The sequence below is a fragment of the Lytechinus pictus genome, chromosome 7 (assembly GCF_037042905.1).
Source record: "Lytechinus pictus isolate F3 Inbred chromosome 7, Lp3.0, whole genome shotgun sequence".
NCBI lineage: Eukaryota > Metazoa > Echinodermata > Echinoidea > Temnopleuroida > Toxopneustidae > Lytechinus > Lytechinus pictus.
The window spans coordinates 45,690,161-45,715,654 of record NC_087251.1 but is presented as its reverse complement, the minus strand read 5'-3'; the positions used below and the strand labels follow the sequence as shown (position 1 = coordinate 45,715,654).

General features: G+C 34.7%; 1 protein-coding gene across 2 annotated transcripts; it reads right to left on the bottom strand.

Annotated features, from left to right (window-relative positions):
* Positions 1-1,073: 1,073 nt before the first annotated feature.
* LOC129264332 (cilia- and flagella-associated protein 36-like) lies at positions 1,074-23,925 on the bottom strand. Of its 2 annotated transcripts, XR_010294243.1 has the most exons (10): positions 23,689-23,903; positions 19,566-19,630; positions 17,430-17,534; positions 16,497-16,714; positions 15,250-15,400; positions 14,387-14,470; positions 7,112-7,279; positions 6,421-6,598; positions 5,217-5,901; positions 1,074-5,017 (listed from the first exon to the last, which is right to left on the bottom strand). XR_010294243.1 is itself a non-coding variant. In XM_064102877.1 (9 exons), exons 1-9 carry the CDS (start codon positions 23,786-23,788, stop codon positions 5,807-5,809), a joined length of 1,164 nt encoding a protein of 387 aa, XP_063958947.1. In that variant the 5' UTR covers positions 23,789-23,925; the 3' UTR covers positions 1,074-5,806. The 2 variants fall into 2 exon arrangements, 1 of the variants encoding a protein (XP_063958947.1); XM_064102877.1 differs by having other exon boundaries at positions 1,074-5,901; positions 23,689-23,925.
* Positions 23,926-25,494: the final 1,569 nt, after the last annotated feature.

Below are 25,494 nucleotides of genomic sequence, written 5' to 3'. Positions count from 1 at the left end.
GAAACTGGAACTGCGATGATCCGAAGTAAATAACCATCACGAGTTCGGTCAAATTCGTGCTGTCCGAACTTTTATCGCTTTAGTCCGACGGGCACTCATGACGGAAGGATTATATTATGCAAGTCAATTTGGCCTTTTGCAAATTTCGTATCGATTCAATTTCCCCATGATTTGTCAGTGGCTGGGCCTTTTAAATTGTGCAAAGAGTAGAAAGCATACATTACCCCAGGAATTATTTGTATACTATTAACAACACTGTAATATGATGAGATAACTGTGCTGGCAATGGTAACCCTCCTCTATTATAAAATCAAATGATTTATATCATATGACAGAGAGAATTGTAGCCTCTGTTTTCAGATGATTGCAAATTGTTATCCGTCATGCATGCAGAATTATAAATAATTAAACGCGATAATGGATATTTCCAGGCCTTTCTCTGATCACTGAAGCATTACCCGCAAGTGGTTCAATGATCATGACTTGTTCCTGACCTTTTTGAGAGAGATCAGATATCCATTATTTGATTAAAAAATTCATGTTTTCTATTTGTTCTCTTTATTTTGACAGGGAAATATATATGAATCAATTTGCAGCAACCCCTTTACAAAAGTCGATGAAGCACACATTGATGTGTACAAAAATGTTAGCAATCGGGAATAAATCCAATTGAAATACCAATTGTATATCAAATGAATATCATGAACCATAATCCATCTGTAAAATGAATAGACAAGCCACAATCATCAATGCATTGCTAGAACTTTACACTTCAATGATCATTGCAAGGTCTGCAAATACGCATTATCACATTTAGTAATTCATATAATCATTTATCCATGACTGATCACAATTTGCAACTAGGTGAAAACAAAGGCTACATTTTACTCTTTTGTATTATATACAATTCATTAGAATTCATGATAGCTGGGTTATGATTTTCTATTTATTTCCAGCATAATTTATCTTCCTTTTATAAGTGTTGTTACTGTACGGTGTAGAAAATAATTTATAGACCGGCACTAGTATTGACATTTACAAGGTAGACTCGACAAGAAAAATCTCACAAAATATTCAAGATTCTTTTCCTCTTCATGGAAATATTTATTGAGCATCAGGTTATTACAAAGTCATAGATGATAATACTTTGTACAGAAGTAGATATTTAATTCTCATATATACTTGTTCAAATTCTAGTCTATTCAGTGCTTGTTGAAATGTGCAACGTGTCAAAGAGGAATACATTTTAAGCATGAATAGATATTTACTGGAGTCAATTTTTTTTACAGTTTGAATAACTTCAACATCTTTTTAACTCAGATATAAAATTAAAATATTATCCCATATTATCTATAGAAACGGGATATAACAAAATAAAATAAGAAATATACATTCGGGCCAATAACCTTTGTAATCGGGAATGTCCATATTTGCCCAATACGATTCACAGGTTGATTTCTTGCTTTTATTCTGGACGGAAAACGGTGCAAGGTGATCAAAATAAATTAATGCACAAACATAATGACTTAATCATCAGTAGAGTAGATCAGAAGGGTTAGCAATTAAGGTGGATTAAGAATAGGAATGCTTGGTTTATTTTTTCATATTTTCCTTTTGTTAGCTTGTCCATTGTTTGGGAGTGTGCGTCTGTCAATGACAAAAAAAAAATTTACTAGAGATCTTTCATGATTTTGTTTTGATCCGATCTACAATTTCTCTCAGTAATTTGCAAATGCTTTTTCTTTATCAGACTGCAATAAGTGTAAAATAATAAGCACACCACTGACCAGGTGTATTGTATGCCAAAATGTACATGATTTCAGCGACCCCCTCCCAGGATGAAAGAAGCATTAAAGGATGCCGAGAATATTTGCCTGATAAGATAGGGGATGCATCATCAATAGGGGTAACTTTCTCAGCTAAAAATCTCTTAAAATGGGGTACACTTCTGTGATTTTAGAAAATAAGTACCCCTTTTTCTGATCCCCATCTCCCATTTTCCTTTCAGATAAGTTCCCTCTTCTCCTGATAAGTTGCCCTTGACTTTGAAACATTGCCTTTTAAATAGCCTTACAAAAATTGCCCTCTTACCTTGGTACTAAGGAGGGTGCCCAATTTTCCTCCTAAGTTCCTTTATTTTTACCTAATAAATATTGCCTTGCTCGAGTTTGAAAAAAATGAATTTGCCTAATTTCCATCCATTTTTCTTCTAAGTGCCATTTTCACCTCTGAAATATATCCATTTTGGTACCCTATGCTTATTTATCATAAAATGCTCTAAATGCAATAAGTGACCCTAACTTCATTTCATTATCTTCATTTTATTTTCTCTTCATTTCTTTTTATTGAAGAAATGTTTCAGCAACTCTTTGTATTACCAATACCAAAAGTTTATTGAATTCAATGAAAAAAAAAATTAAAAAAACAAACATAAATGAAATTTGCCTTGAAATATTGAACGTAATCATTATTTTGAGTAATTCTTCATCCTCCATCCTGTAGGAACAAAATTTTTACCAAACTTTAGAAACCAGTAACAAGCTGTCACAAATTTGGTCTCTAAAGATGGGCAAGATTCAAAGCTGTTTATCATTACTTTTACTATTCTTGATTTGAATCAAAATCAAAGAAAGTTACAATTATATATTCATAGATTCTATGTCATGTCCTGTTAGAGGTATTATAATATTTTTGATAACTTAAACATAAGGTAGGATTAAAATTTGCTTTTCTAAGAAGCTGTGAAAAAGCAATTTACAAGCCATTCAACAAGGTGGATGACCACCAGAACAATGTTATCGAATACATTATACTGCACACATTATGAATTTGTACATAGGCACAAATATAGTCATTCAACTAGAAAAATGAAAATATATTAACAATTTTGCTACATGATCACCAATATTCACATTCTACGTTTATCACACACAAACCTCATTTTAACTATACAAATTTGCATAAATACAATTTAGTCTCTCATATTCTTTACTCAGAAATCTAATCTTCAGTGGAACAAATGTTGTGTTTAGGATGTTGGTTAAAACAATGATGGATTAATATCATCTTGTAAATAGCCATGAAAAAGTGAAAAACTTTCTACATCTAATAACACAAAGCAAATTACAAATAGAGTGTGTGTCAGTCAACCATCTATAATTTAAATAAGCGGCCAAGTTGAAGCATTTTTTCAGACCAAAATATGTAAAACATGTGCTACTATATTCACATCTTCGCATTTACATATACAAGTCGCCATAGACTTCTGTGGCCCCCAAGGGATTCAATTTGTGCAGATTCTAGCTATTTGGTGCAAATGCATGCAAACAAGCCTAAAGCTTAACGCCATGGCCTATATTCTAAAATCGGGTTAGATTCTGGTCTTAAGTCGTGGTTTATCTATGGAAAGCCAACTGTGACATAAATCTCTTTGACAGTAAAGTTTCAATTTGTCCGCTCATTTGACACTCAAATCGTTCATAACTGTCTGGGGTTACATAAAAGTTTTTTTTTCACTATTAAAGAATTAAGAAAAACGGTACAGTAAACCTAACAAACATACCATATAAACAAATTTGTGACATTTTTGGCTTGCCATAAGTTTAGCGCAGAGTTAGACCATGGTCAAAGTTAAACTGGAGTTTAGAATACGGGTCAATGAGACATAGATTATCATATATGGGCATGTAATGTATTACTGGTGTTGCCCCTTCTTTTTGTCTCAATATGAGAATAATAGAACAATATTTCTTTAGTACAGTAGCGTGCAAGCTCTCAAAAAATGTATTATAATAACACTGTTCATTTCCAACTCTAAAATTCATATTCGGTAAGATGGAATAACAACTATGCCTACATCTTTTACATTTTCACTGGAATGTTCTGAACAAAATGATTTTCTTGAAAGACCAAATATTAACAATAAGGGGGAAAGGGGCCTTACAAAGTGCACTTGCTTTCACAAACACAAACACTGATCTAATGCAGACTGAACAATACGAACTGCCAGGAACTGATCTTATCTTGTACTAGTATATGATAAATATAAATATTTAGTTATTCTTTTTTTTTAATCTCTTCCCCCCTCTCTCTTTTAATTCTATTTACAATGGAGTGGGATACAAGGGAAAAGTGCACAGAATGCAGTGATTCAAGTTTCCACACTAAATTTTTAAACATGTTGTTTAAGCCCGTCACTGTTGTTTAAACCTTTTTAAACAACTTGTTAAAAGTTTAATCAATAGCTGTTAGAGTGACAGGCTTACAAAACATGCTTAAAATCTAAAACAGCGCTTTTACAGTGTAAAGGAGCAGATGTACCTTGCACTTCATTGCGATAATTAAGACAACATCAAAACGGCCTTTGCGCTAAAAATGTATAAATGACATTTTCTTTTACCGTACTAATATCATGAAAGCAGTATTGGACTGCTTGTGATGGAAGAAATTTTTGCAATCACATGCAAATTTCTGTTGCAAATTTACAATTGTATACCAATTGTAAAAAGCTGCAATTGATTTCACTATCGATTGTAAATAAAGCAAATTGATCTTTACTGCCTGTAGCACGAACCAGACCAGATATCAAGTGCACATTTGCAATTGATTGTCTGATCTTTGATTGATTTTTGACCCACATTTGACTTTCCACCAATTGCAAGTTTATTGCAATGCCCTTTTAGAGTCATCTAAAATTGATTTTAGGTTTTTTTTTGCATTGATTCCAAGTGACAATTATAAACAATCTACTTGAGAGATCCATATTCCATCAACCTAAAATTCTTAAACTATAACATTTATCAACATCAATTGAATTGATACTTGGGTTGGTGTTTCATAAAGCTGTTGGTAAAGTCACGCATGACTTTACACGTGACTGGAACATGTTCTTAGGTGCTAAGTCCTCTACATAGGAATAGATCATTTAGCACAAGAAAGGGTCACCAGTCATGTGTAGAGTCATTCTTATCTTACGAAGAGCTTTATGAAACGCCCACCTGGGGGCCGTTCCATAAAGCTGTTCGTAAGTTAAGAGCGACTTTAAGAACGACTGGTGAACCTTTCTCACGAGTTGAACCATCGCCAATTAACATTTTGGTGTATATACCATTCACAACAAGAAAGGATCACCAGTTGTTCTTAAAGTCGCTCTTAACTTACGAACAGCTTTATGAAACTCCTACCTGGAGCAGTACAATTAATACATTAGTGAATACATGTTCAGGTTGCTTTGAATGCAGATGGCATCAGTGAACATTCATCCTGTTGATGAGAAAGCCATCTTCCTTTCATATTATTTATTTGCTATTTATTGCTGGCATCTAAATCTACCAACATCAGACCAAACAATTTTAAACAGACATATTGACACACACACAGCTCATTTACATAATTCGCTGGAACTAATATAGCACAAAACCCGTCACATCTTGCACGCGCTACTTGAAATATAGTCAAAATGGTAGGATGACAGACCTCTAAAGTGTAATCGCAATCATAGAATGCTCACAGATCTGGGCCAGGCCTCACAAAGAGATGTGATTGATCCGATCAACCACAACTATGGAAAGCCAGCAACGCCAACATCTAAAATGCATGTTTATTCAAAGTCTTTTTAGATAAGATGATTACTCATACATTTATCATTGTCTTGACAATTCAATGCGCTTCCTCTGCATTTACAAAGGACACTGTGCAAATTTCAGGGAGGAAATATCATGGCATTGATGGATTTCCATACAGTTGAGGTTGATCTGATCAATCTAAACTCTTTGTAAGACGGTACCGTGGGTTCTCTCATGAGTAATTATTTGTCAATTACTTCACTCTTGAGGCATTCAGCAAGGGCTCTCCTCGTGGCTAGCTGCTTTTCATCGATACCCCCATCCAGCTTGACATTACCTAAGAAATCAAAAAATATATATATATTAAAGCATGAATTAAACCATGTTAAACAGGGGTGTGAGAGATTGCAGATGAAAATAGCTGAAATTGCAAAAGCTCCTATAATTCAGAACAAACAATGTACACACAAAGCTGAAAATAAGCTGACAAAAATTAGCTGAAATCAACTAGAAAGCTGAACTCACAGTATACCATGTATTCTTCTATAGGCATGTTTGGTCCTGAAAAGGACCCCCCCCCAAAAAAAAAAATCAATGAATGGCATGAATGAAATTCGCCCCCAAATGTGGTCGCATCATGGTAGATCACACACATGTACGTGTGCAAGCATTTTTTTTTTCAACATCGGGATTAGTAATGAATGAATATTGCTTGTGGCATATCTTAAGGGCAAATTCAGAAAAGACGTTTAGCTAAAAGCATTTCATTTGAGGAACTTTAGGGGTGATTTGGGCCACGATTAGAGTAAAATCATCCACTGACCTCCTGTATAACCTACGCTGGTCCTTGACATACCTTGAGTTGCCTGTCGTGCAGCTCTTGATGACTTTGGCCTCGCTTGGACCTGCTTCTGCTCGTAGGCGTCCAGGCTCTTTTCCCGAGCGCTCTTCTTCTTGGCGATGAGAATATCACGTTGCTGCTTCAGATACTGGGCTCTCTTCTCTAAATCACTGGGATCCGCTGTTGACAGGTTCTGCAATCAAGATATTTAAATAATAATAATAATTAGAATAACAATAATGAATAATGAATTTGAGGAAGTCTATTTTGACCATTGTTTAAACGATACCTTTAAGCACAACAAATTAAAATACAATTTCAAAATCTAAACATCCCTATCTATTTGTTTTCATCCTCCTCCTTCTTTCCTTTTCCTCCTCCTCCTTCTTTTTCTTCTGCTTCTTCACTATTCTTATTCTTCCTCCTACTCCCTACCCTCCTCTTCTCCTTCTTCACTTCTCTTCCTCCTTATTAACCTCTTCAACCCCCCCCCCCATTCTCATTCTTCATCCTTTTCTGTTTTCTTTTTGTCTACCTCATCGTTTCTTCTACCCATCATCCCGTTTTATTAGGATACACCATAATGACGATAACAATGATAACAACAACAATATTGATAAGATCACTTTTTACCCAGGGTAGCCACTTCCGTTCCGAAAACTCTTCTCCCAGTGGCCCCTGCTTGACACGATAAACCAAGACTTACACTGACTCTGGATTCGGTCCCGCCCGATGGATTCGCTGCCTCTGCTTTAGCACTGAGTAGCCAATTAGCTGCTGCTTCTTGACCAGTCACTGGCCTCGATGACTTGCTACCGGTACTTGCAGAACTTGAGGTTGACGGTGTCGGTGACTTGGGTAAACTTGTAGCAGACTAGGTATGGGAATACCAAAATAAAAAAAGAGGAAATGACAATTCTGTCCACAACCAAATTGCCCGAGTCAAGACCTAGAGTCACTACAATGCATAAAAGAAGTGAAGTAGTGACTTTGCCATCTAAAAATGATCATAATACCCCTCGTCTTATAGACCCAGACCGGAAACTGTTAGACTCTTTGGCCCGTATTCTGATAGCAGGTTTAACTTAACCCTAGTCTAAAGTTAACCCTGGTTTAACTAAACCTCCTCTAAACCTCACCTCTGGTCTAAGTGTAGTTTAATTATTTTGGTATTCTGATAGCCAGGTTTAACTAAACCTGGGTTAAACCCGGGTTTAAATTCTTTTTGGAAATAATAATCCTCTTTTAACCAAGACTAGCACCTTTTTGGTAAATTAGTGCTGCAGGGATGACTGCAACAAAGTTGAAAAAATGTCACTAAAGTTGTTTTTTCTTAAAAATTTGGATTTTATGGAAACTAATTACAACTATTGTAGTGAAAGAAAAGCATTCATCACCCATATATGGTAAGAAATTTTCATTCAGATTATCTTTATATTTTTTAATTACTAAAACATTTCAATCCCAAACCGAGTGACCTGCATAGTTTTGTGTGTATCAGTCCCATTGATTGCTTTTCATGTTTGTCAAAATCTAAATTGAATAGATTCACCTCACCCACTCTAGACTAGAGTCTAGACTCTAGTCCTATAGATCTAAAACAATAAGTTAAGAGGTCGACATCTTTATTCTAACTTTATGTAAGGGGAAATTTTTGTAACTTTTGAGAGTAGTCTTGGGTCTAACATTAGGCCTAGGCTAGTATAGTTAGATCTAGCTTAGGCCCAATTGTTTGGAGGAGAATTGAACATTGTTTTGACTTTTTTTACTTTCCTGAAGCAAACCGTAGTCTAGTGGAGCAACCGAGACTGAAGCTACATTATACATATTTATAGTATTGGTCTAGGCCTAGAACATCATTCAGGAATTAGGCTGGCTTAGCCTTGGGACAGGGATAGATATAGATCTATATTCTAACCTTATTCTTAGTTAGAATCTAGTAGAATAGATCTGATTTGTCTTAGACAAAAAGCTTCAGTCTCTGTATTGTTCCGCTGAGTCTATGATGAGTATGACAGTCTACGTTGCCGTTGGCCTCTCTCACCAAGGCAATGTGATATGACAATAAAATGTCAGAATTTTTTCAATAAATCCCCAGAAACGACGGTTATTCCTGTCTACAGTGTTAGATCTGACTATCGCTATGCATTGCCATTGCTTGCAAAGTAACTAGGCCTGGCTAAATGACATCTCTCTACTCCTGTTTTAGGTCCATATCTGTTTCTTTGAAGAGTTTTTATTTTATTTAAATATTTTTGGGGACTTGTTTAGGTTTCCAGGTCCAGGACTAAAAAACAGGCCTAAACCTAGACCAACAACAGCTTAGTCTTGACTAGACTAGGCCAGGCCTAGATTTATGTAAGAATTTAGATCTAGGCCTTACGTTAGTCTGTGCTATCTAGTCTACTGACTTACTGTATGATCTAGAATCTCTAACGCTGGCCTAGTTCTAGACTAAATAACTTAGACCCTATCTAGATCTAGAACTAGATCTGTATCAATCTAGGTCTACATGTAATAGGTCTAGATCTAGAGATTTGTAGACTCTCAATTTAGATTCTAAATCGAAAAATAGTAAATGTAGGCTAGTCTACAGTAGATCTACTCATCTAACCTTAGGCATGACAAAAGAAGTAGGCTAGAGATCTAACGGATTATTACTAGATCTAAAGAATCTAGATCTAGGCCTAGATCTAAAGCTAGGGACTGTAGTTCGAGATCTAGAGGTCTAGCACCCCCCTTAAAACTAGAACTAAGCCTACAGCTACATGTAGTTCTCTATGTAGCCAAACAACAGTTAGCATTGACTATTGTCTTAATCTTATTTTGGTGTGTGTAGTTACCATACAAACACATATTTTGATGAATGAGAAAATGTGTCTTGCAGATTATTTTACCTCAAAACCTATGTGTTCTAAATTTCATGAGCATAGGCCTATGTCATAAAATGAAGAAGTTCAATCCACGAGATGTGTTTACACATTTATTGATTTAATATGATGTTACCATGGCAGCAAAGTTTCCAACACACACAAATATATGTCTTGCAGATCTATCCCTCAAAACCAATGTGTGAGCCGACTTTTATAAGAATTGGTTGAAAAATGAAAACTAATGAAGGAGTTCAAACCGCAAGATTTTCACCTAATTTCATTATGTAATATGTTGTTACCATGGCAACACGATTTCTGATACACCCAAATATATGTCTTGCAGATCTATACCTCAAAACCAATGTGTGAGCCAACTTTTATAAGAATTGGTTGAAAAATGAAAACTAATGAAGGAGTTCGAACTACAAAATTTTCACCTTATTTTCGTTATATAATATGTTGTTACCATGGCAACACGATTCTGATACAGGCAAAAATATGTCAGACATCTTCACCTCAACATTAATGTATGTGCCAAATTTTTAAGAGAATTGACCAGTTGGAAACTGATAAAGTAGTTCAAATCACAAGATTTTCATCTAATTTTTTATATTTGATTTGTTACCATGGCAACATGATTTTTTTTATAAAGACATAAAATATTTTTTGCACATCTTCACATCAAGACTAATGTTTGTACCACATTTCATGAGAATTGGTTAAAACTTAGGAAGTAGTTGAAATTGCAAGTTTTTGCCATAATATACCGTTTCCATGGCAACACAATTTCCAACACATGCAAAAATGTGTCTTGCAAGAAGATTAAGACTAATGTATGTGCCAAATTTCACGAGAATTGGTTAAAAACTGAGGAAGTAGTTGGAACAGCAAGATTTATGCTTAGTTTTTGTCATACTATACCGTTACCATGGCAACACAATTTCCGACACATGCAAAAATGAGTCTTGCACATCTTTACCTCAAAATCAATGTGTTAGCCAACTTTCTTGAGAATTGGTAGAAAACTGATTAAGTATTTTAAACGGCAAAATTTTGAACCATAATATACTGTTACCATGGCAACACAATTTCCGAAAAAGGGAAAAAAAATTCTTACACCTCCTTACCTTGAGACCAAAGTGTGTTCCAAATTTCATGAGAATCTGTTAAAAACTGAGGAAGTAGCTCGAAATGCAATATAGGCATAAATTCTAAAAAATTGTTGGCCATGATTTGTTGGATTTAAACCAGGCTTAAACTACCCCCTGCGCGAGTTTAACTTTTTGAGGATTTATTACCACACTTAGACCAGGGTTAACTTAAACCTTGCTATCGGAATACGAAATTTAAACCTAGGTTTAAATATGGCAGTTTATTACCACACTTAGACTAGGGTTAAGTTAAACCACGCTATCAGAATACGGGCCAAAGTTTAAACTCAAATAAAGACAATGTATGTTTTATGCACATTCCTTACTCATTAGCTGAGTATTTTGGTTACAAAAAAACTAAAATCATTGGGTTTCAACAATAGACTTTATTAAGCTTTTTAAGGGCCTGAATTACAAGTCATTTTTGGGAGATCAAAGCCACTTCTTAAGTCCCAAACAGATTCAACTCATAGGCCCGTATTCTGAAGACGGGTTCAATTTAAACTCTGGTTTTGAGTTGTGGTTTAACTAAGGAAAGCCAGTTATCACATAAATCTCTAACAGTAGAGGTTCAGTGTATAAGCTCAGTTGACTCCCAAAACATTATTATAGTAGAGCGGATAAGCTCCAAAAATCACAACAATTGTGCAAATTTTGACTAAAGCATGAAACTTTCACAAGTATTAGTATATGCCGTAAGATTTATTTTAAAGATGGGAGGTAAATTTTAAAATGCCATTTTCGGCCGTTGCCATGGCAACGGATTAATTTCTCAAAAATGACATACATTTCCATGTAAATGGAAAATAAACATGATATAGATGACCAAAATATTAATTTTCAAGCTCCCAATTGAATACATATTAAATTTAGAAATATTCAAGATCACCAAGATAGTTCCAATTGGTCCGTTGCCATGGCAACGGCTTGTTTTTCCCAAGAAAAATATAAATTTTGATTAAAAAAACGTTGTAGAAAATGATTTATCTTTAATTTCCCTTAATTTTACAGTGTTAAACAAATATATTTTTGTTCCTAAACGTATAAATTACATCTCAAGCCATTGCCATGGCAACCAAATAACATCTAATTTACAAAAATAACATGGTTGACAAGACAATAGACAGGTGGAAAATACAATTGGAAATGACTTAATCTGTATGCTTCAGTTTGGACCCCCTTATTTGAACAAAAATACAGAAATTGTTCTACAGGAGTTCGTTATAAAGATAAAAAATTATGTTGCCTTGGTAATGCTTGAATTGAATTAAAAAATTAAAATATTGCAAAGGGCCCGTTGCCATGACAACAGCTTATTTCCCTCTAGAAACGTAAAAAATATTGATAAAAATGTAAAATACATGTATGATCATTATTTCATTTTAATAATTTTAAGGTACTAATCGAGATATGTTTGTGACTAAATTTATAAATATAACATCTTAAGCCATTGCCATGGCAACCAGATAACATTTAATTTTACAAAGCAACAACGTGGATGACAAGGTTATGGACAGGTGAAAAATACAATGAAAATTAACTTAATGTACATGCATAAAGGTTTGACCTACGTTATTAATTTAGGGGAAATAATACAGTGACTGTTCTGCATGAACTAATTAGAATATTGATGTTGCCTTGGTAATACTTGAATTCAACGATAAATATCAATGTGCAAATTACCTGTTGCTATAGCAACGGCTCATTTACCCAAGAAAAGTGACAGTTTTGATTAGAAAAGTGACTGTATAATCTGATTTTTCTTTCATTCCCCCCTTATTTTAGGGTAAGAATGGATATGTTTGCTGTTAACATATAAATAACATCTAAAGCCATTGTCATGGCAACCAAATGACATCTAATTTGAAAAAAGAATAACATGGTTGACATGATAATGGACAGGTGGAAAATGCAATCAATAACAATTAACTCAAGGTTTGACCCAGTCAATTAATTTTAAACAAAGATTACAGTGTTTCGCATTAGTTTATTATAATTATAAAATTTGAGGTTGCCTTGGTAATGCTTGAATCTAATGATAAATATCAATGTTGCATATGGCCCGTTGCCATGGCAACGAATCCTTTTTTTCCTAAGAAAAGTACCAAATTTGATCGAAAAAAGTTTAGAATCTACATTTTGTCATACATTTCCCCTAATTTTAGGGTGCAAAGCATTATGTTTGCTGTTGATATCCAAATATTTATTTTTTTGTAAATAAGATATTATTTGGTTGCCATGGCAATAGCTTCAGATGTTATTTATACATTTTGTATTGTATATCTATGTTTAGCACACTAAGATTTGGGGAAATGCAAGAAAAATCAGATTCTGCAGTCCTTTTTTTAATCAAAAGTGGTACAAAATGATCCGTTGCTATGGCAACAGGCCATTTGCAACATTAATACTTATCGTTGAATTCAAGTATTACCAAGGCAACATCAATATGTATTATTCTAATTAGTTCATGTAGAACTCTCACTGTATTATTTCCCCTAAATCAATTGAGTAGGTCAAACCTTATGCATGTACATTAAGTTAATTTTCATTGTATTTTCACCTATCCATTACCTTGCAATCCATGTTGTTGTTGTTTTTTAATTAGATGTTATCTGGTTGCCATGGTAATGGCTTAAGATTTTATGTTTATAAATTTAGTCACAAACATATCTCGATTAGTACTTTAAAATCATTGAAAATGGAAAGATGACCATACATGTACATTTATTCTACATTTTTATCAATATTTTAAATTTTCTAGAGGGAAATAAGCTGTTGCCATGGCAACGGGTCCTTTGCAACATTTTTGTTTTAGTTTAATTCAAGCATTACCAAGGCAACATAATTTTTTATCTTTATAAAAAACTCCTGAAGAACACTTTCTGTATTTTTTTTGTTCAAATGAGGGGGTCAAAACTGAAGCATACAGATTAAGTCAATTCCAATTGTATTTTCCACCTGTCCATTGTCTTGTCAACCATGTTATTTTTGTAAATCAGATGTTATTTGGTTGCCATGGCAATGTCTTGAGATGTAAACTATACATTTAGCTACCAAAATATCTTTGTTTAACACTGTAAAATTAGGGAAAATTTAAGATAAATCATATTCTACAACGTTTTTTAAATCAAAATTTTTATTTTTCTTGGGAAAAACAAGCCGTTGCCATGGCAACGGACCAATTGGAACTATCTTGGTGATTTTGAATATTTCTAAATTTCATATGTATTCAATTGGGAGCCTAAAAAGTATCATTTTGGTCATCTATATCATGTTTATTTACCATTTACATGGGAATGTATGTCATTTTTTATAAATTCATCCGTTGCCATGGCAACGGCCGAAAAAGGCATTTTAAAATTTACCTCCCATCTTTAAAATAAATCTTACGGCATATACTAAAACTTGTGAAAGTTTCATGCTTTAGTCATAATTTGCACAATTGTTCGGCTAATCCGCTCTACTATTAACTGCCTGGGAAGGATAAGTATGACAATTGTCTTCACCATTAAAGAATTAGTAAAGAGCACAGTAAACATGAGAAGCATTCACTTTAAACAAAATTTTGAAACGTTTGGCTTCCCATAATTTTAGCAAAGAGTTAGACCATGGTCTAAGTTAAACCCGACTTCAGAATACGGGCCATAGAGAATAAGTTCAATTTACTATATTGACAGGACAAGGAAAATTAGAAAGAAGAGGAGTAAAGTGAAAAAGAGATATCACTGTGAAAATTCATGTTATTTAAACTACAAAGAAACAATAAACCTATTAATGTCAAAAAGTTTTAAGAATGATTTTATGCCAAGAAATATTACACTTTCTCAATATGTTTTAGCATTCTTACTTTACCCAACTTGGCTTGCTAAATTTACTATCATAATGCAAATTATTCTATTAAGGAAGCATAGAAATTACAGGTTCAAAAATAAATGCAAACAAATTACATTCAGATACCTGAGGTTTTGGAGTTTTAGTTTTACTGGTTGATACTGGCGTTGGTGCTGGCTTAGGGCCCTCAGAGATGGCCAACTTCAATGTCTACGAAAGTAAAACAGAGGTGCATTGCATCATATGAATTACTTACTCTACCATTTGAACTCATTAAAGATACAATTTCATTAAATTTCATTTGATTTGCTATTCATTTTGATGATTCCACCCTCCCATTAGGTGGATGGTGGGGCCTTCCTGTCCGTTAGTGATCTTGCAATTACTTCTGAACAATTTCATCAATCAATTCAAACATTGGTCGCGAGACCTGATTTCATGTACATTATAGCTCATTCTCAACCATGTGTAGTGCAGATCAAACGTTAAGTGGACCAGTGCCGGATGCACAGGAACGTTGTTAGCCTACCAGAGCACTAACAGTAAGCTCAGTCGCATCTTTTGGATTGTGAAGTAAAAACATTTATGTCAATGTGTAGGTGATGCCTTGTTGTAACATTAGGCAACGCTGCCACACTACCGGTTGTAACAGGGCCCCTGTTAGCGCATTGTTAGCGCTGACGTTTCTGTGCGGTCAGTACAGATCGATAGCAGACCAAATGGGTTTAGCCCATGTGGTTTTTAGACTATCTGAAAAGTAGACTAACTGCCTACCCAGGGGTGTGAGTGGTCACAAATAAAAAGATCTGAAAAAAGCTGAAGAGTGTTTAAAAAGTCTGAAATAGAAAGAGCTCCCATACTTTTTGTACAGAGGAAGGCCAAAAATAAGCTGAAATAAAGCTGGAAAAAAAAAATCTGAAATCAGATAAAAATCTGAACTCTCACACCCCTGTTGTAGACCAAGTGAATATAACATTGATTAATCCTACCTTTTCAAGCATCTCTTCCTCTTTTTGTTTGTGGATTTTTAGCTGCTCGACCTCCTTCCCAGATGCAAGCGACTTATCCATGGCCAAGTTCACGGTACTAGATTGCTTCTTAGATTTCTTCATTTCCTCTTTATATTCCTTTTCAGATAACCTACAATTGGAAAAAAATGAAAAATTCAGATATGCCTAGAAGAAATAGATCCAGGCCCCGTAACATGAAGCCAGGCTTAGTAATTGATCGCAGGGCTAATTTCTATGATTCATTGCAATGATTTTATTGTGTGTGATCAATTGTGAAATCAGCCCTCCACGATTAATTGCTAAGTTTTGTGTAATGGGGCCCTGAACTCTAAGGTACAAAAAAAGTTAATAAGAAAGTCTTATCTACAGTAATCATCAGTGTAATTCAATTCAAAGTCAACTCATTGTACTCACATTTTTTCAGTTACGGGGTAAAATGAAACTGAATGCAAATGCAACTGAAGTAGCTTTACATACCATAAACATAGAGAATTCCATTAGAATATTGTTATCGTCATAAACAAGACAATGATAAATATATATTAATTATTTAAGTTCATGGCATAGCCAGGAAATATTACAAAAATAAAGATGAATACAAATTTCGGGTAGTACTTCATTTCCGTAACAAGATTGAGAAAGAAACAAAAGAATTGGTAATATCTTTGATACATATCCAGAATTCTATACATGCTAATTCCAATGTTACGTGTAAGAAAATGAGTACATGAGCAAATCTAGTCTCCTTCTTCAGACTCTGCATCATGCACTAAGCGAAAACAAAAGGTCTGTGCCTGCAGACTAGGTTTGACTGTACGATGATATCCAGGGATGCTATTCTGGAACACTGTCATAACTTTTTTCATTTCTCTTAGAGATAAGACACCGCTGTGATTGTCACAAATCGGTATTCTGAACATTGTCTTTTCCCTGTCATATCTCTCTAAGTTCCCGCCCATCTTTTCGAAAGCAAACCAATCAAAATCATTGTTAGTTCCTAGTGGGAGCCCTTCTAACCAATAGGAAGGCCCCGTGGCAGGTAGGGCACATCCCCCATACAGTAGCTGGTATCGCGCAACTATGCGTATATTGATGCGCTTTATAACAAAAAGAGACAGGGAGCTGTGAAGGATTTTAGAAGAAAAATAGAAAGAGATGGAAAAAAAAAAGGAGGAATTTATATGTAGGGCCTAAGTAATTGAAGCATGGAAAAGATGGTGACTTACGCCAGGACTTCTTGGAGGATCCGCTCCTCTTCGTTGTCCTCTTGCGCCTGGGAGTGTGCGATCGGCGTACTCTCCCCCGGCTTCATGATGTTGGGGATCTGACCGCTGCGTTGCTGGAGCATGTTCAAGGCCTGGAGCTCCAGCTCGATGTTCTTCTGTGTCATCATGGCCTTGAAGACCTGGAAATCCTGGGCTGCATACACCTGCTCGAACACGGTCTACATTGAAGCGCAACGATACAAAATATAATTAGGCCCCGGTTTCACAAAACTTGTGTCAACAGTAAGTTACACTGTGCTTCTGAAATTTGATTTCCCAACAGTGAAATCGCATAGATTTCTAGAGATCTATTTAAGGTGCAGAACCAGAGTCAGACTTTTTAAGGGGGGTGCCCACACCTTCAGCCACCCCCCCCCCCCCCACACACAGCCTGTATTATTCCTATCTTCATATATTTCACTTGACTTATTTAACTCGCCACGAGGTAAATTACACTACAAATAATCACCCCATTTTATTTTTCAAGGCAGAGCATTGTATCAACGTTTGTTGTCTAACGACTTTCTTTTATTATTGTTGTTACTTCAGAGTTTGAAATCAATAAGCTGAGAAGTGTCTGACCATTTCTAAGGTAAACGTCGGATAAACAGGCTTTGTTAGAAAAAATGTCAGATGAGCACCCTTTCATGAAACGCTCTCCTTACAAGAAGTTATTGCTAATGAGATTACAACAACTGACTTACCGCCCTTACACATGGTAAAAAATTTGTAATTTGAATGATGATTCTAGTAAAAAAATAAGGCTAACAACGAATATTTAGCATGTGTGAAACCAAACTAGAACATGATTAGAATCACAAACGCTAATCACAGCCACGATTATAATAAAAATCATAATTACAATGACGATTCAAGATTTGAGGTATGGCATACTTTATTGGACTGCGACTGGTTGCTCTTGAAAGCATTGCAAACTTCCACGAAGGATGTAGCGTTGATGTTCAGGTCCTCAAGGAAGCTTTGCAGTAACATTTCCACCTGCAGGGCAATGAGAAAGAATAGTTATACACAGAGTCAAAGTCATTTGGCATTTAAAGAAAAAGTAACATTTCAGTTTTTGTTCACTTTTATGATGCACAGTCAAGAAATGTTTCATCACATATCTGATTCTACTGATATACATGTATCATGCAATGTCATTACAAGTAAAGCAGCTACTCTAAACATGCCTAATTCAGGTTTTGTTTGCATGGCAACAGGTAGCTTTCTCTTTTTTTCTAGTAAAATAGGTAATTAACAAAAACACTTAATTAAATATACCTGTAGAAAAGGAGATGCAAATGTAACAGACACTAAACCTCGAGTAAAAGTTAATAACAATATTAATAACATCTCTTTAATTATCCAAGCTAGCCACTTCAACAAAAGTGCTGAGCACCCTGTATGCATGTGGAACAATTTTTTCAAAAGTCTTTGGTACAACAGAGTTGGAGATCAAATCCAAGACCCCTCCCCTCTTCTCCCCTTCCTCCTCCCCTCTCTACTACCAAAGCCATATGAGAAAAAAAAATGCCAACGATTAGATGAAGTTTTAATGTAAATTTTTTGTGTTTTTTTCCATTATCAATAAATCTATTAATCAAGTGCTGTGTTGAAAATCCAGATTTGGGCTTAAACTGCATTTCATCACTGAAACCCATTCCAATTTCTTACAACCCACTCGGTGAAACTGTTGTTTAAAATTAAAATTTCAAGAATGTTGTTTAAAACTGTCACTCTAACAACTATTCTTTAAATTTTTAAACAATTGGTTAAATTAGTCTAAACAACTTTTTAAAACATTGAACAACTTGTTAAAAATCTTAAACAATATTTGTTAGAGTGTAGGGCTTAAACAACGTGCTTTAGATTTTATACAGCAGTTTTACAGTGTATGTGATCACTCCACATTATAATTTAATTTTCAATTATTTACAACAACAAAAAATTACAACCCTAGAACAGAGGTCCTTACAGCTCCCAATATTTACCTTGGGACCTTCTTGCAAAAAAATAAATAAATCTAGAGGACAAAGACTGGGTAATTACAGTGAAATATGGTAACTCAACCTTTTTATATAACCTGGTGATCGTAAAATTAGGAATCAAGATAAAGAGTAGTCTGCAAGCCCAGACTCAAATTTGACACTTTAATCAATCATACCATGTCTAGAGTGAAGACTAGTCTCCAATCTCTCTGTCTTTGACAATAAGCAGCCACAGTACATGAGTGAATCTAGTCTCACTATTTCAGACTCATCACTATGCACTGTGCGAAAACCAAAGGTAGTAAATGAGTGAATCTAGTCTCACTATTTCAGACTCATTATTGTGCACTATGAGAAAGCCAAAGGTCTGTGCTTTCAGACTAATTTTAATTACCCTGGTGCAGTTGACATTTCAACCCCATGATTATTTATTCAAGTACTGGTAGTTAAGCATTGACCACTAGATTAATGATTGACAATATTCATAGAATTTACTGGATTTGGAGGAAACAGTTAAAAGCATAAACCTTAATTCTGCTTTTTTTTCAAGAGGATATAAAGTGCAGCCTTTTTTTTGCGGGGGGGGGGGGGTCAGCCCCATAGTAAGTTTCAAATTCTGATCACTTTCAGTTAGTCTGAAGCTACAGACCCCAATTTAATTAATTTTATGAATTAAAAGTGATCTAGAAAGAGTGCAAACTATGATATTTTGGACTTTTATGTACACTTCATAATCCCACCTCTCCTCTTTCTAACTTTTACACCATTATGACAAAGTGGGATCTGTACCGCAAACTGCTGCAAGTGGACTGAGATGGGTTCGAGTTTACATCTACAGATAGGGGGTCCGAGGCCGACATGAGTCCACCCCAAGACTACCTCTGGAGGTGATCTCTGGTCTGTTTGCTGAAAGGCAACCAGAGTTTGGTTTCCATCTACCCAAGGTAGTTACAAGGTCTTTAGAATAAGCTATTTATGCTGGATGCTCGAAAGGTAGCATTCATATGTAATCTTTGAATGTTTTAGATACACGTCAACTTACCAAATTTCCATACTCTTCATAGATCTCTGTGTAAATAATCTTGTTTTCTTCATCGGGGTTGAACGCTATAAATCAAAGACAGAAAGAAAGAAGAGGATACATGTACATCAAATCTCTATTGAAAGGATTTGTGCATTTTTCATGAAGTAAAGTGGTCTGTGTTTGAGACTACATGGAGACTAAACATGTGAATCAAATCCTGTTTATTAGTTTACTTTCTTAAAAGACAAGTTCACCCAAATGAAAAGTTTGTTTGAATAAAAGGAGAAAAATCCAACAAGCATATAAACACTGAAAATTTCATCAAAATCGGGTGTAAAATAAGAAAGCTATGACATTTTAAAGTGTTGCTTAATTTCACAAAACAGTTATATGCACATCCTGGTTGGTATGCAAATGAGGAGACTAATGATGTCATCCACTCACTATTTCTTTTGTATTTTATTATATGAAATATTCTAACTTATCCTCATTGCCAAGTAAATTAACAATTAATTCCTCCCTGAATTTGTGGAATTAGCATTGTTTACTACTAGTACTATATGGTTCAGTCAAGTTGGTCCTTATTGTCAAATCTGTAAAAAATGAAACATTAAATAATCCAAAGTTCCAAACAATGAGTGAGGGACATCATCTACTGTCTCATTTGTATGTCACTGAGTAGTGCATATCACTGTTTTGTGAAAACTAAGCGAAACTTTAAATGCCATAACTTTCTCATTTTATATCCGATTTTGATGAAATTTTCAGTGTTATACTAGTTCGATTTTTCTCTATTTTTCTCTATTTTTCTCTATTTATTCTTATGCACCAGTTTATTAAGCCTTTCTTTGTAACCTGTTTGACCCACCTCTCACTAATTCTCTAGTTATTCATCCCTCTATCACTGTTTTGTTCCAGATCCTGTTTGATGTTGCCTGCCTCATTATCTTAATCCCTCTTGGCCTTACTTACACTAACTTCCCTTTGTGTCTGCCTACCCCTTTTCTTTCATCCCCTTCACTAACCTGATTGGTCTTCTCTACTCACTAATGCCCCTTTTGTCTCCTTGTTTCTAGTGTTGCTGTAGCTTGTTTGTGGTCTATATTATGGTTGTTCCACTTTATATGTTTGTCATTTTGCCTCCGACGAAGATTCTGCTAGGATCGAAAGCTTAGGCCCCTTTTTGACTTTATAATTTACTCCATTGGCTCTCTTTTATTAGATAAGCAGTTTTCAGCAGCTTCTTTTTGCCATTTATTCAAATCAACATCTTTCTGGGGTGGACTTGACCTTTAAGCATTATCATGTGGCCCATTTATTAAGAAAATATGACATCATAGGAGTGTCGCATGAAACAAATACTATATAGTCGGTGATTTTCACTGACTACCTGGATAAAAATCAACTGAAATCCTTGCATCTGATATAGCTCAGAAAAAAAAATTAGAACTCATGAAGTGTTTTGCAGTCTTTAAAGGGATTTTTATCATGCAAAAAAATAAAGAAATGCTCTACAAAAGATAGCCACAGGCAGCTCATAGAATGTATTTTACAAAACAAAAAGAAGCAAAACATTGTACAAAAGTCTGATTATAATCACCTGACACCTGGTTCTGATGAAACATACATAAGTATAAAGTGTACCATAAAATTACATGTTTTTTTTTTGTTCAAGCCTCCTTTAAGGAGCAAGTACTTTCAAGCTTTCTAACTTAGTACTGGTTGAAAAGATTGGCTGGTTCTAAAGCTCAAGCGCTACCGTCTGACCTTAATATCTAGCCTCCTCTTCACTTAATATAATTGTCTATTTGGCAGTGTTTGATGCTTATTCTTTATTATATGTTACTTTAAAATACCATCTAAAAATGCAAATTTCCATTTTATTTGGACAATAAATACTACATGTAGTATGCAACCTTATCTTACCTTTATGTACAGACCAAAATATAATCATATTGGACAAAATAGCAGCAGAATTGCTGGGTAGACATTTTTTTAACGAAGCATGACCTTATTATAAATTGAAGCTTTCTGGGTAATGATAGTACCTGTAAATACTACATTTCTATATGAAGTAAGGAAGTGGCATATCTACCATAAAGGCTTACCTTACATCACGAGGGGGGGGGGTCAAACCCAAACATAAGCACAGAAAAGTGGAAGACTTTTGTTTACAATTATACCAGCAATTTTCATAAGTATATTTTATGATGATATTCTCACATGTTTCCACATTAATGTCTGTCTCATTTGTTTTTCTATTGCAGTCCAGACCACTTATGAACATTTAAAACATGTTGCTACTTGGCTTAAATCATGTAGTTCTGTTTACGTTTTGTGGTTATGGTCAATGTGCATTCCACTGTATGAATGAATAAAATACTTCATCTAGAAAAAATATCCCCAGGACCCCAGCTTTATCTATTAAAGATTCTAGACATTAAGTTAATATTTTAAATATTATCAACACAGCCTAGGCAAATCCCATTATGGAAGTTATAGACTGTACTCTTTCTCCTTTTTCAGAGGCCAATTACACTCTTAAGAAAAATAAGAAATTCATGAATATGTAATCTTAAAAAAATTAATATACTATTTGTTCCGTCTTGTTTAAAATTCCGTACCCTGTTAAAACCATTTTCCATCTAGTTTTATTAGATTAAGAATAACAAATAATTTTATTTGGAATTGGTTTATTGAACAAAAATCATTTGCGGCCCAAAGGCCGAATTACAGATTTTCAAAAATAAAAGTACTAAATATACAAATATACATCGAAATTGCGACAACATAATGAAATAAACTTTTTATAAAGAAATGAAAAAAATGATTTTTAAATACATAAAAATCATAATTACATGCCTGTGGTATTTATACAGTTATTGTGAAATCAATCACCATTGTAATACAATCATTTAACCATTTATCATATAATTCATTATTGTAATTAATCCAAGATTTTCATAATAAGATTTTCATTATCATTTTTCATCACCATTTATTTTTCATGATGGGTGGAGTATTCAGGTACAGGGGGGGTGTGTGCAATAAAAGTTTTATCGTTATTAAACATTCATAATTTGTGAAGACTGGGGTGGGTGAAGATCTTTGGAGAGTGATTCAATCTAAAATGCTTTTTGAAAAAAATGCATTCATGTCATGTATTCCAAAGATCCCAGGGAAGCGTTTCATGAAAGGACTTGTCGGACGTTTTATCCGACAAGTCCCATTTTATCCGACAGTTACTATAGTAACAGTGCCTCTCAGCCAATCAGAATCAAGGAAAGATGTCAGATCTGACAACTTGTCAGACAAAAATGTTGATGAAACGGTCCCCTGATACCAGCATGTTCTGAATTACCAGTATCCCAATGGCCGGTAAGGTCAATTGTATTGAACTGTATGGTCATCAACTCACTGACTGCAAAAAAAAAATTGACATGCAGACGATGTACTTTCTCATTCTTTTTATTATAAGGTGTCTCATTTCTTTCCTCTTCTGCATTGTTTGTTAGTTGTTCCTAAGGATTTTGTTCCAAATGCACAAAATTATAGGAACAATAAAATAACAATGAAAATAATAACACGTCCAGGCATCAGCTTATAAAGTCATACAAAAGTAGAATGGTGATTCACTGACATTGGAGGTTAATGAAAGGAAAAATAAGAAAAAAATATTCATTCATTCATTTCAATAAAGTTAAACAATACCTAAGTCTGATATTAATCAATTAAACAATATGATGTCTGATATTAATCAATTATCAATATAATAAATTTTGCAAAATACAATAAACAAGAGTAATTTATGTAAACACAATCACACAACTAACGTTACTTTCAGTTAATGTAGGAAAAACTAACTTGAAGTTACCGGTACACTTAACATTACTATTTAAAAAGAAAATCAAGTTCTGTTACTAGAGTAAAATACTAGTGTTAACGAAGTCATGCACATTATACTAGCTCTACCATATGTAGCACCTGCCGATTTAGCAACTGTGCAATTTCAATGAATGTATCACAGAATTGTGATGACCCCGATGTCAATTGTCATGTCTCTGCATGCATATTTTTAGCTTCCTATGGCTATTGCATGCCATTGCCTTGGCATTGGCTTCCACTGCATTTGTTGACTTACCGATGCATTTATGTTCGATGAAAGAAAGAACGGGAACCCTCCATATTGGACTTTGAAGAAATCCAATGACACCATCCATGATAAATTCTTGTTCTGCCATTTTTTTACGAAGTGTTGAAGCAAAGTCAATCCAGCGATTAAAAAGGTTTCTTCCCGAACACTGACCACAGACAGACTGAATCTAAGGACGCTAGCTAGCTAGCTGCGTTGACAATAATTATGGAATGTATGGAACGCGCGCCGCGTGTGTGAGGCTGCCGGATAGGCAAGCGTCATGCACTAGATATAAACGGTTGTGGTGGGAACTGTTCCCAGAAGTGATATAAGAAGCTTTAAAATATTAAAGGGGTACTTCAAATAATAAATTTGATTTAAATATAAAAAGTAAAGTCAGACAAACAAACCGCTGAAAATTTAATCAAAATCGGACAAAGAACAACAAAGTTGTGGCATTTTCCCTATTTGTTCATTTTTTATTTACGCAGCCCTATTTATTTATTTTTTTTTTTTTTGGGGGGGGGGGGTGGGGAGTTAAAGTATTTTTCTATTGATTCATCCAGTGGTATCAAGATTCACTAACAGCAATGAAATACGTATACAAACATAAACAGACACAGGGGCGGATCCAGGATTTTCCAAAGAGGGGGGGGGGGCGTTTTTTCCCGAGGAAAAATTTGACAAGCTAAAAAAAGGTTTTAAACCAAAAATTACTACATGTCGTCCACGAAAAAAAATTGACCAAAAAAAAGGTCTGCATTTCAAAAGGTGGGCACATTTCTGTTTTGGTTATAACAGCCGTTTTTCAATCGTGGGGCACGAGCGGCTTTGCCCCCCTGACAAATAACTTAATATACATCAAGGTATCAGCAATCACAGAATAGATAGGCCTTATATAAACATGTACAATTCAACTGATCCGCTCCTGCTTCCATTGCACTCAATAAATTAATAAAGATTTGAAAAAAATATAGTACAGAAAAAAAGTAAAGAAAGGCCACACCTACACATCCGATCCAATTAATCTTCTCCTTCAGAACCCCCCCCCCCTCCCCTCCCCTCCCGCGGCCTCTGACAGGATATATAGAGCTGGAGCTAAAACTTTTTTTATTGTCATGAATATAGGATCGTTTTAAGCAAGTTGTTAATAGCAAAGATACGTGTCTCACAGTGAATACAAGCTTAAATGTCAGTTTGATAACTTTGAAGCCGGAATATTTGAAGCACTTTTTGTAATTGTGAATATCACGATATGCAATGCTACCAAAGAAATACAGGTCCGACTTGAAGGGGTATAAATCCTTGAAAATGAAATATCTATAACTAAATTAATAATGCAAGTATGAGCACCATTAGCGCCATATATCCTCATCTCAACCTCATATCCCATTTCTATATTTACTTTTCTTCATCTTTTTTTTGGTTCATGTCTTTATATATTTGGCTTCTTGTTTTCTCCTCCTCCTTCTCCTCCTCCTCCTTTTTCTTCTTCTCTTCTTCTTTTTTTTTTCCTTCTTCTTCTCTTTTTTCTTTTTCTTCTTCTAATTGGACCCAAAATTTGCCATATAAAATGAATTTCTTTGTTTGCAAAAGGGGTTGGGGACGGCAATAATGATTAAAATATCTTGTACAATTTGGAGGGCATAGCTAGCTGTAGTGTCGTTCGGGAAGATGGAGGGCAATTTGCCCATTATCATCGAAAATATTTTATTTTTTCGTTTTTTATTTTTCATATATAGAAAACTTATTCTCACTGATAGAGTATTGAAAACCCTATCTGGTTATTCAAAATGACAGAAATCACCGTAT

Excerpts from the sequence above, each read along its gene's own strand:
- LOC129264332 (XM_064102877.1), bottom strand. The coding sequence starts at position 23,788 with ATGGCAGAACAAGAATTTATCATGGATGGTGTCATTGGATTTCTTCAA. Across the intron at positions 15,401-16,496 it reads ATCCTCCAAGAAGTCCTGGC|GTTATCTGAAAAGGAATATA; the intron begins GTAAGTCACCAT and ends TTCCAATTGTAG. Across the intron at positions 6,599-7,111 it reads GGACCGAATCCAGAGTCAGT|AACCTGTCAACAGCGGATCC; the intron begins GTAAGTCTTGGT and ends TCTTGATTGCAG.